This window comes from Balaenoptera physalus (assembly GCF_965194825.1).
Source record: "Balaenoptera physalus genome assembly, chromosome: 12".
NCBI classification, from domain to species: Eukaryota; Metazoa; Chordata; class Mammalia; order Artiodactyla; family Balaenopteridae; genus Balaenoptera; species Balaenoptera physalus.
In genome coordinates, this window is record NC_138897.1 from 79,970,921 (window position 1) to 79,983,010 (window position 12,090).

At 37.4% G+C, this 12,090-nt stretch overlaps 1 protein-coding gene across 6 annotated transcripts in view; it reads left to right on the plus strand.

Annotated features, from left to right (window-relative positions):
• Positions 1–2,203: 2,203 nt before the first annotated feature.
• Positions 2,204–12,090, plus strand: part of SPPL3 (signal peptide peptidase like 3) — a 68,936-nt gene continuing 59,049 nt past the window's right edge. For all 6 annotated transcript variants that reach the window (XR_014251865.1, XR_014251866.1, XR_014251867.1 and 3 more), the window contains exons 1-2: positions 2,204–3,091; positions 9,560–9,637. Coding sequence is in view for 3 of the 6 variants with exons in the window: in XM_082417560.1 (XP_082273686.1) it covers positions 3,039–3,091; positions 9,560–9,637 (131 nt within the window). In the remaining 3 variants the exon portion in view is untranslated. The remainder of the gene's footprint in view (positions 3,092–9,559; positions 9,638–12,090) is intronic.

Genomic DNA, 12,090 nt, shown 5'->3' on the forward strand with positions numbered 1-12,090 from the left:
AATGGGAGGGTAGGTATACAGAGTGGATATGCTGGATGAAGAAATGATTCACGTCCAGGAAGGACAGAGCAAGACGGTGCAAGATTTCATCACGCCATTCAGAATGATGTGCAATTTAAAACTTATTAATTGTTTTATTTATGGAATTTTCCATTTAACATTTTCGGACTGCAGTTGACCATAGGTAGCAAACCGTGGAAAGTGAAACGGTGGATAAGGGGGTTACTACTATATTGTGAAATGGTTTAGAGTGTGACCTCTAGATCTGGAGACAGGCTACCTGGGTTGGCATGCTAGCTCTTATTCCTCCTTGGGCAAATGAGTTCATCTCTCTGTGCTTCAGTATCTTCATCTCTAGAGCTGATAATAATAGTGCCTTTTTCAAAGGAATGTTGTGAAGATAAAATGAGTTAGATGTAAACAGCTAGTACAGTGTCTAAACACATAGTGAGAGCCCCAAGAGCATTAGCTATTGTTGTTGCTGTTACTGTTACTATAACAGCAGTTTTATTTCTCGGTCTCCTAGGCCTTTCAGATAGGGCTTTGGACACTTTTTAATGAACTACTCACCTTTTAAAGGTTGTTCTCATGTTTATTATTTACGGGAGGCCAGGTAACATTTGTCTGAGTGTTTGCGACACCTGTGTGTAGAGGAAAACTGAAAGTTTTGGGGAATTTATATAGCCCAACCTTTTAAAACACCGTAATTTAATCTCTGTTTGTAAACAGGAGTTTGACTCGTACTAAACCAACAGTTTTCTCTGAAAATATTCTCACAAGTGGCAGAAGTCTCCAACTATAGAATAGAGTCCAGCATCCTTTATAACTACCAACTAAAAGTAGTCTTTTCTTAGTGTGACTTTAAAATTTGGACATTCATCTTATGAATGTCTCACTTTTTGTCAAGATTAATTAGAAAATTCACAAGTAAAATCACCCAGGGCTTCTCATTATTGTTTAGGTTTCTAACAGTATATTTGTATTGGGGTTTTTCCCCTCCTCTTGGAGCCCTGGACAGTAGTTATTTGATCTGAATCTTTTTAGAGGCGTGATAGTGGATTAATTCGAGCTAAAGACTTCAGTCATGAATTCTTTGTGTATATCTCTACAAAAAAACAAGGGTATTAACTATTCTTGTTACTGCTAAGGACAGAAGAGCCCTCTCCAGACAGCTGAGTGTCTGCTTTTGGGAGATATTTAGCACAGAGTACTTTAGAGCTCTGGGCTCAAACTGTCTGGATTTGAATCCACACTTTGTCACCTACTGTGTTGTGAAGCTGGAGCTGGTGTATTGAATTAAGAACATGTAGATTTTGACCTGATGGATGAGGGGAACAAACCACCCACACGGGGTCCCCAGGTAGTTTCCTCAGCATCTGAGCTCCCACTTTGGGGAAGTGAAATCCACAGGGTCGTTCTGATGGAGGGTGCAGTTTCAATACCCCCACACCAAGGAAATAGTCTTAAGATTTATTACTTACAGACCCAGAAGCAAGGGGATGCAGTGAGCCAGGGGAACGGCAGTCCTTCATCCCTGGGCACAAGCCAGCAGAAGATAGAGCAGGGTAGCAAGCACCTAGTACTTCTAAGGTGATTGGGGTGGAGGTTACTAACTTAGGTCAGGTACCCTTGTGCAGTAACAATAGTAAAGAGCAAGGGTTGACATACTCTTTCTGTATAGAGTCAGATAGTAAATATTTTGAGCTTTGTGAGCCATACGGTCGCTGTCACAACTACAGTTGACCCTTGAACAACATGGGGGTCCACTCGAACTGTGCGGGTCCACTTTATAAGGCAGATTTTTCTCAGTAGTAAGTACTACAGTATTACACGGTTCGTGGTTGGTTGAATCCACAGATACAGATGAACCTCGGATACAGAGGGCCAGCTCTAAGCCGGCACCCCTAACCCCCACGTTGTTCAAGGGTTAACTGTTTTCACCTCTGCCAGTGAAGCTCTAGAGCAGCCATAGACAGTACCTGAATGAATGAGCTTGGCTCTGTTTATTGGAATAGCAGTAGGTCATGGTTTGTCCACTCCTGGTGTGTGGCAACCCATAGCGCTATATGTAGGCTGGTGACTCCCTCCTCTAAGTAATAACAACAGTCTTTTATTGAGTAGTGTGTCAAGTGCTGTATTAAATACTTTACATTATTATCACCCTTCTATAGATGAAGTTAACTGAAACAAGTGAGGTGAATCAACTTTTTTTTTTTTTGGCCGTGCAGCGTGGCGTGTAGGATCTTAATTCCCCGACCAGGGATCGAACCCGGGCCCCAGCAGTGAAAGCGCAGAGTCCTAACTGCTGGCCTGTCAGGGAATTCCCTCAACTTTTTTTTTTTTTCCTACAGTCATTGTGTTTTGTTTATGAAGAAATTTAAAAGAACAGCATGGAAAACTGTTACAGGAAGAAGCAGGCTGAAGACCAATATATCACATAATCCCACTTTTATTAAAAATGGGACTCATCATTTCACATTTCTTATTATTTGAATTTTTTAAATAACACTAAATTTTTTTAAAATGGTGTTTAAGATCTGCACGTTAAGAAAAGGACAAAGAAGTGTTTGTGGTTTGTGATTTCTGATTTGGCTATACTTTTCATTTATTTTTGACCAAATGCTAGAAGCTTGTTTTACAGTTAAATGTAACATCCCATCTATAGTAGAATTTTATTTCAGAGAGCCAAATTTAAAGATGAAGGTTTTCTAAAATTTTAAAAGCACCAACATTGCAATTATATATGTATTTTAAGATTTATTTAGTCACATCACATCAATTGATATCTTGATTCAGCACAAAATACTATTGCAGGTAAATATTGCTATTCTGATTACTGATACAGCTTTTCACATAGGAAACAGCAGCAAACTTCCATACCTTAATTCATCAAAAGGCAGCTAAAAAAAATTTAAGCAGCTACTATAACACAGGTCATATTTGAATTCCAGGTTCCCCAAACCCCATCCCACCCTCATTTGGAAAGCAACCCAACGTCTGCTCCTGAGCTTGCACCGCGTAATCTCTTGTAGGAAGAAATGCAGTGTTTGCTTCACAGCTGCCTTGATTATACTGGGGACTTAGTCCATAGGTTAGCTTTTCATTTTATTTATGGTTTCCTTTTCTGTGCAAAAGCTTATAAGTTTGATTAGGTCCCATAGCACTTTGTTTCTCTATTAAACATTACATTCTGCTGCCTTGTACAGTGTGTCTTTACTAGATTGTAACCTTCTTAAATGACTGTCTTACTTTTTGTCTTTTTGTATCTTAAACATGGATTTAATTTATTAAAATTTTATTTGATGAGACACCTATTCCATTACTATGCTTAGAATACATACTTGGTTTTTTCCCTTAAAATAAGAAAAGATGTGGAAGATAATTATTGTGGACCTTATGATAGACAATATTTTTGATAAAAATACAAATTAAATTCTGTTTCAGTATACTCCACCATGAAGAGAAAGATTGTAACATTTCTTAGGCCTGGAATATGTCATTTTCTGCATATTGTATTTGAAGCCAGATATTTTGCAAAGCACAAAAAAATTGTAGCTACCCTTGGTGTTTTGTGATGTGTTAGAATGCATGTGAGAAAATACTAGCAGTTTATATAGCCAGGGCTTGTGGGGAAATGTATAAGGCGGCAGTTCTCAGATTGTGGCCTGTGGATCACTGGGGTTTACTCAGACCCTTTCAGGGAGTCTACAATGTCAGACTGTTTTCATAATGCTAATAAAGTTATTTGCCTTTTTCATTTTGACATTTTTTTTCTTGCAGTGAAAAGCAGTGGCGCGTTTAAAAAAACCATTGCTGTGCTGCTGTAACATGAATCAACACAGTGGCACCAAACTGAACTAATAATCATTGTATTCTTCACCACCATGCACACACTGCTTAAAAAAAAAAAGAAAGGCAGTTTCACTTAGGGCAAAGCAGTGAAAATTGCTTTTATTAAATCTCAATCCTTGAGCACACTTGTTTTTTTCTAATAAAACGCAGAGTTTCCCCCGATTAAAAATTGGGCAGAGGACCTTCTTTTCCAAAGAAGATATACAGATGGCCAACAGGCACATGAAAAGATGCTCAGTGTCACTAATCATCAGGAAAATACAAATCAAAACCACAATGAGGTATCACTCACCCCTGTCAGAGTGGCTATTGTCAAAAAGACAAGAAATAACAAGAGTTGGTGAGGATGTAGAGAAAAAGGAACCCTTGTGCACTGTCAGTGGGAATGTAAATTGATGCAGTCACTATGGAAAACAGAATGGAAGTTCCTCAAAAAATTAAAAATAGAACTATCATATGACCCAGCAGTTCCACTTCTGGGTATTTGAAGAAAACAAAAACACTAATTCGAAAAGGTAACGCACCCTAATGTTCATAGCAGCATTATTTACAATAGCCAAGACATGAAGTAACCTAAGTGCCCACTGACAGATGAATGGATAAAGAAGATGTGGGGGCATGTGTATGTATACATAGACACACACACTGTGGAATATTACTCAGCCATAAAAAAGAATGAAATCTTGCCATTTGTGACAACAAGGATGGACCTGCTGGGGGTGTTTAGCTTAGTAAAATAAGTCAGACAGAGGAAGACAAATACTGTATGTGGCATCTAAAAAAACCAAACAAACAAACGAATATAACAAAACAGAAACAGATACAGAGAATAAACTAGTGGTTACCACAGGGGAGAAAAGGGCGAAATAGGTGAAGGGAATTAAGATGTACAAACCGGCAGTTATAAATAAGTCACAGAGATGTAATGTATAGCACAGGGAGTGTAGTCAATATTTTATCACTTTGTATGCTGTGTAATCTATAAAAATACTGAATCACTATGTTGTACACCTGAAACTAATATATTGTAAGTCAACTATACTTCAATTAAAATTTTAAAAGTTCTTATTAAGCACTTCTGCTATATAGTAAAATACCATTGGTTTTCTTAAGAAAAACACTTGTGCAGTCATTTAAAGTGCTAGCTGAACTAGCTACTTTTTTCTTGGAACCTTCCATTTTTACTTGAAGGATGACTAGTGGACAAACTATGGAGTTATTCACACTTGGGTGTGTGGCAGACAGTTTCTCAAAAATGAATGAAGTGAGCCTGATACTTCAAGGGGGAAAAAAGTTATTTTTGCCAGTGATAAAATTTGCATGAAAATAGAAATTTTGTGCCCATTATCATTAGCCTCAAGAGTGAAATTAACAGGGCTTCCCTGGCCGGCGCAGTGGTTAAGAATCTGCCTGCCAATGCAGGGGACATGGGTTCGAGCCCTGGTCCAGGAAGATCCCACATGCTGCAGAGCAACTAAGCCCGTGTGCCACAACTACTGAGGCTGCGTTCTGGAGCCCGTGAGCTGCAACTGTTGAGCCCACCTGCCACAGCTGCTGAAGCCCTCATGCCTAGAGCCTGTGCTCCGCGACAAGAGAAGCCACCACAATGAGAAGACTGCACACTGCAACGAAGAGTAGCCCCCGCTCGCCACAGCTAGAGAAAGCCCACGCACAGCAACAAAGACCCAATGCAGCCAAAAATAAATAAAATAAAATTTTTTAAAAAGTGAAATTAACAAATGTGGTTTTTCAGATATTGTGTAATGAAATGTAACAGCATCTGGAAGAGCTGCATAACTCAGTGACCAGTGTCTTCCAGGTGACCAATGCGTGATGTTACAAAATCATCCATGGGTAAAAGATCCATTCAACTGTAATATAGTCCATGGGATTTTAATGTAATATAGTTTTTTTTTTTAATTCACTGATAAGGTTTCAGATTCCACGCTGCAAGTAACCTTTAAGAAATTACCACTTATTGAATTTTAGTATAGTATCAAAGAAGAATATCCTCAGTTATCTGAAAAGGTTATTGCAATATTCCTCCCTTTTCCAGCTACACATCTGTGTAAGGCCAGATTTTTTCCCCCCATAAAGTTCAACTAAAGTAACATACAGCAACAGATTGAATGCAGGAGCAATTATGAGAATCTGGCTTTCTTCTATTTAAGCCAGACATTAAAGAGGTTTGCAAAAATGTAAAAGGATGCCCCTCATCTAAATTTTTTGTTTTGGAAAATAGTTATCTTTCCTTTAAAAATGTAATTTATGTGCTCGTGTAATGGTTTTATTATATTTAAATGAATTAGTAAATAAGCATTTAAATTTTTTCTCACTTTTAATTTCTAGTATTGTAAATATCAATAGCTGTAACCCACAGGAACAAAAGCTCTCAGGGTCCTTGAGAGTATAGATGGTCTCAAGACCAAAAAGTTTGCCAAGTGCTATTCTAGGTCAGTGTGCAGGGTTGGAATAGTAGTTGCTTGGTTTGTTGGGTGGACAAGAATGCTTTCATTGTATAGCTGGCAGGCTGACACACAGAACACATTATAGAACAGAACTCTCTGTGTCTCAGTTTGGCATGATTTTTAGCAGGATATGTGTCTAAGCACTTGCTGGTAAAGCAGCTAGAAATAGATGCTTGACTGTAGAGCAGCTCCTAAAATCCAGCATGGTTCTAAAAATCTTAGGGTGTGAAATGTAACTTTATATATGAGAGAACTTTCTGGTAGCTCTTTGTCTATTAAGACTTGGGGGAATGTAGTTAAAGAATTAATGGTTTTCGTAATGACCATATAAAATGTTTCAACTCAACAGCTGACCTATACTAATACTTTATTTGGCAAAGTCTTCAAGTCTGTTTTTAGTACGTTTGGCTAACCTGCTTTCAGCGTGTCTCAAATGCATGTATGTAGTTTCTTTTTGCATTTCTGTAAGAATTCCTTTACATCAGAGTGTAGAGTAATTCCTCCTTTCTTTATCGTGAATCCAGCATCTCTGGAAACAGTCACTTCAATGGGAGGGCCTGAGAGATGATACATTTCTGTTGATGCTTTGGTAGAGTCTGAAGTATAGGATACAGAGGGCTGTAAAATAAGATTGCTGGCCTTTGATTTTAATCCATGTTCTGTATTTTATAATAAATTATTTTGGTTAAAAGGCTTTTTGTAAAACTTCCATAATGATAGTTTGAGTTGAAATTTGTGAAATTACAAATAACACTGTGAAATAAATTATAACTTCTAATTATGTGATATTTGGTAGTTTGCAAAGTTGTTCAAACTTTTTAAAAAGTTTTATTATAAATTATAAAATACCATGAGCTATATTAGGAGTCAGTTTTAACCAGATTTTCTTGGTACAGATTTATTTGAAAAATAAACTGGTCCAGTATAGAAGAAACCATTAGATGAAACATCAGAACATTTTTTCTGACACCATGCATTTAGCTCTGCAGTGGGTAGCATGCTTATCGCCAGAAAGTGGAGATGAGAACTGTAGTGCTTATCAGTCTCTTCGTAAGGTATTTAACACATGGCCAAGACTGCACCTTGAAAAACAGATTGTGAGGAAAGTCAGTGACTAAGTATGGTTAGTCACACAGAGTAGAGCACAGCATAGAGAATCTGTGGAGGAGGAAGAGCTGGTTTAACCAAAATTCAACCCAGACTTCTAGAAGTCTTAAGTGATGTCTCTGGAGAGTCTCCATTGATTTGAGAGTTATAGCAAAAGAAAGAAACAATAGTACCAAACCTTAAGACACTGAGTTTGGGAAGTGTAAATGTTTAATCTACCTTTTAGGGAATGGCAATATTCTTCAGAACATGAAGGGTACAGAAAAGCCAAGTCATCTAAGTAAAACACCATCAAAAGAAAAGTGCCCCCCCCCCCAAAACAGGCTCCCTTCATGTTTTATAGATCAGGAGTCTGAAAAACTTTTAAATTGCTTTTTAAAATGCCTGTTGGCCCTTAATTATACGAAAAGCTGCTCAATCTCACTTTAATTCACTTTAAAATTAATTACATCAGCAAAGTAATTAACGCAAATGAAAACTAACTGCTGGTAAGGGGTAGAGCAATTTAAGTTCAGGCAGCATCTCATCTGATCCTGCTGCTCTTTGAAGACACTTCATCAGTTACCGTGCTATCCTGGGTTTTCTTCCTCCTTCTCTGTTTCATTTTGTTTTCTTTGCAGCTCCTCCTTCTTTCTGATCTTTAAATTTCTGAATTTTCAGGCTTTCATCCTGGGTCCTCTTCTCACCCACACCCGTGGCTTCAATTACCATGTGGAAGGTTATGAGCTCCCAATATGTATCCTTAGCTTAGAGCTGCTTCTGAACTCTAGACTCAGATAGCCAACTGTTTCCTCAGCACATCCAGAACTTCAAATCTGCTCCTCCTGTTGCCTTTTTTGCCAAATGGTATAGCCATCCATCAGCTGCTTAGCAGAAACCTGGGGATCCTCTCTTAGCCTCATAAACAATCACCAAATCCTATTTTGTTGAGTCTTGTGTCTCTCTCATTCATCTGCCCCCACTAAGGAAGCCCCCCCCCACCCCTAGTTCTTAGGTAGAATCCACCTATTATATATTCTCAAGGTACCCTGTACTTGTTGAAAATTTATAACATTTTCAACAATTATATTCACTTGCTTATGTTAACTTTTGTTTTCATTGCTTTAGAACAAAATTTAATTTTTAAATTCCTTTAGAAAAGACATTCAAGGACAAGACCAAGACAGTCTTGTTTTTTATTACATCCCTGGGGGCTAGCAGAGTGCCTGGCACAGAAGCATCATTAAATATTTACTGTGGGAAAAAAATGAAGAGAAATTTGTTTTAGGAAAATCCATAACATGAATGGATAGTGTGCACGGTGAATTCCTGAAGACAGACTTGCAAACATTGGGAATTCCCTGGGACTCTGCGCTTCTACTGCAGGGGGCCTGGGATCGATCCTTGGTCCAGAAACTAACATCCCACGAGCCGAGCGATGTGCCCCTTCCCCCCCCAAAAAAAGATCTCTGATAGTCAAGCCATACAAGGGAGCTAAGGAATTGGCAGTAGGATTGAGAGAAGTAGGGTATTTGCGGAAGTGGAACTTGTGAGACTTACTGACTGTCGTCACATGTGGGAAGTAAGAGAACAGGGTGTCGAGAATGCTGAGGGAATCATATCATTCCTTAAGACATTTGGGTATGAAGGGAAGAATAATGACTTCAGTTTTGGACCTGTTGACTTTAAAGAACCTTCTGTGGGACACCTAGATGGAGAGAACCAATAGGCAGTTATAAAAATAAAACTAGAATCCAGGAGAGAGACACAGGCTTTACTTCATCACTGAGCAAAACCAGTAAAATACTATTGATAATTCAAGTGTACAGAGTTGGTAGATGTTTTGGTACTTTTTAACTTGGGAGTGGAAGCACATATTGCCTATCATACGGAGATGGCATTTTTTACATTGATGTCATTTAACATCCTGTGAATGTTAACTAATAATAGCTGTGAATCTATACGTTTACTCTTTATGTTAAGCTAGCAGATCTATGTTTTAATTATGTATTTTGTTAATGCTAATTTATACCTGTTTTCCTTCCTAAAGACAAAAATAAAACTTAGTGGGGTTTATAGAAATCCATTAGACTGTAAACTCCATGAGGACTTGCTGCCATGTGATTAAAATTTTTTTCCTCTTATTTCTCTAGGGCCTATTCCCTGGTGGATTCCAGTCAAGTGTCTACATTTCTGATTTCCATTCTACTTATAGTCTATGGTAGTTTCAGGTAAGATGCTCTCAAAATGGGATTGATTTCTATTGGACGTGGAAGAAGCATTGCTCTGAAAATGTTGGCACCAAAACTTATTGCTTCTGTGAGGAAAAACATGACTTTGACAGGAATTGAGTTGAACAAGATAATTCTGATATTTATTCTTTGGTTGGCTTCTGTTAAAACACTTCTTGGTTTTGCTTATGGCTTTGGCATTTTAATGCAAACAAGCAAAAACTAATTGCTTAAATTCTGGTTCTGAAAAAAAGGATTCATGTAAATACACTCATTGAGAGGGTTAAGGAGAGTCCTTGACAGTGATTCTACAGAGTCTCAAAGGGGACATAAAGTTTTTCTTAATTAAAAAAAAAGGCACTGACCTACGTTGAGCCATATGAGACTGCTGATAGTCAAATTTTTGACCTACACAAATAATTTCATATGGTTCAACCTACTTTTATGAGGAGTGTGCACGGTAGCATTTACCAAGTATTCTCTCTGCTGACCTTCTCGAAGTTCCCATCCTAGCAAACAGCCATAGAAATACAAGGAAAATCAGGAAGCTAGATACTCCGTTCTTTTCACTATTCTTACTTTAGAGGAAATTTGGTGGTTGTATAACTCAAATAGTTTTGTGGCTGATACATTTAAAAATGAAGGCTGCCTGAGAAATTTTAAATTGAGAACTTGAAAGGGAGCAACAGTGATAAACGAAATAATGAGGCATAAGGATTTTGAACTATCCAGTATTATATCTGGATTTTAATGGGTATTTGGTAAAATCATAAGACTTTCAGGCTTTATCTCAACACTGAGTAGGACAAGTAAAATTCTGTTGATAATTCCAGTATCAGTTGATAAAAGTTTTAATCATTGAGACTTCAGCTGGGAGCCCTAGGTTCATAACCACTCTTAGGAAGCATTAGTCAAGCCAGGGCAATTTAGAACCTCATCAGCATAATCCTGATATTTTGTATCTCTATCCTTTGGACAAGTTTTTGGTTTTTTCTTTTTGAGTATATAATGTTTCAACATTTCAAAAGTCTTTATAATTAAAAAAAACCTTTAGACTCACAACTCTAATACTCCTTTCATTATAGCTCATATGACATTTTATTTGGCACATACTTATATACTGTGTACATTTTTATAGTTTAAATCATTTATATTCTGATTATTATTTAACAAAAATATTTTTCATTATCATCTTCATACTAATTTTTAGTAATTTGATATTTCTTTGTATTACTATCTTATTCCACTCTTTTTGGACATGTGAGTTGTTAAAGTGACCATCTTTTTATGTATTCTTTTGCTTTGGCTGAAAAATATCCCTAAGATAAATATCCAAAAATTGAAAAACTTCTCCAAAGAGTAGGAACTGGCTCTTACTACATATTGCCATGTTGTTTTCCAGAAGGGTTATACCAACTTAGAATTGGGCAAGTTTTAAACAAAGTTTTATGTAATAAATGTACCATAGAATTATATTATGTGGATGGAAAGGATTTCTCTGGTACGTCTCATTATTTTACAAATGAGGAAACCGAGGCCCAACAAGATGAGGTAACTTGCTAAAGATTATACAACTAGTTGGTAACAAAATCTGGATTGGAACCCAGTTCTCAAGACTTGTGGTCCAATACTTTATGTCTTTTATACTTTAATAATGCACTTTCTGCAAAAAGTAAATCATGATGCCTTTAATTATACATTTAAATTTACCTCATTTTAAGTAAATTTGGAAGTATTTCCTCCTCTTCTGTTTTCTGGAAAAGATTATATGAAATTGTGTTACTTCTTTTTTAAATATTTGATAGAAATCACCAGAGAAGCCATCTAAAGATGGAAGATTTGGGGGGGTTTGGCTTTGGTTTTTCCTGCTTTTTTCATCTTTTTTTTTTTTTTTTTTTTTAAGTATTGGTAAAGGCTTTGTGTCTGTGTGCAGTAAAATATACATAACATAAAATTTACTATTTTAACCATTTCTAAGCATACAGTTCAGTAGCTGGTAAGGGCTTTTTAAAACACGTTACTATTTTTTTTTAATTATTTTTAAAATTTATTTTATTTATTGTTTTTGGCTGCATTGGGTCTTCGTTGCTGTGCGCGGGCTTTCTTTAGTTGCTGTAAGCGGGGGCTACTCTTCATTGTGGTGCGTGGGCTTTTCACCGCGGTGGCTTCTCTTGTTGTGGAGCACGGGCTCTAGGCGCGTGGGCTTCAGTAGTTGTGGCATGCAGGCTCAGTAGTTGTGGCTCATGAGCTTCATTGCTCTGCAGCATGTGGGATCTTCCCGGACCAGGGCTCGAACCCGTGTCCCCTGCATTGGCAGGAGGATTCTTAACCACTGCACCATCAGGGAAGCCCACTATCTTTTTATTATAGCCGTTCTAGTGCTGGGGTATGAAATATCTCATTGTGCTTTGATTGCATTTCCCTGATAACTGAGATCAGGTTGAAAAGATGTT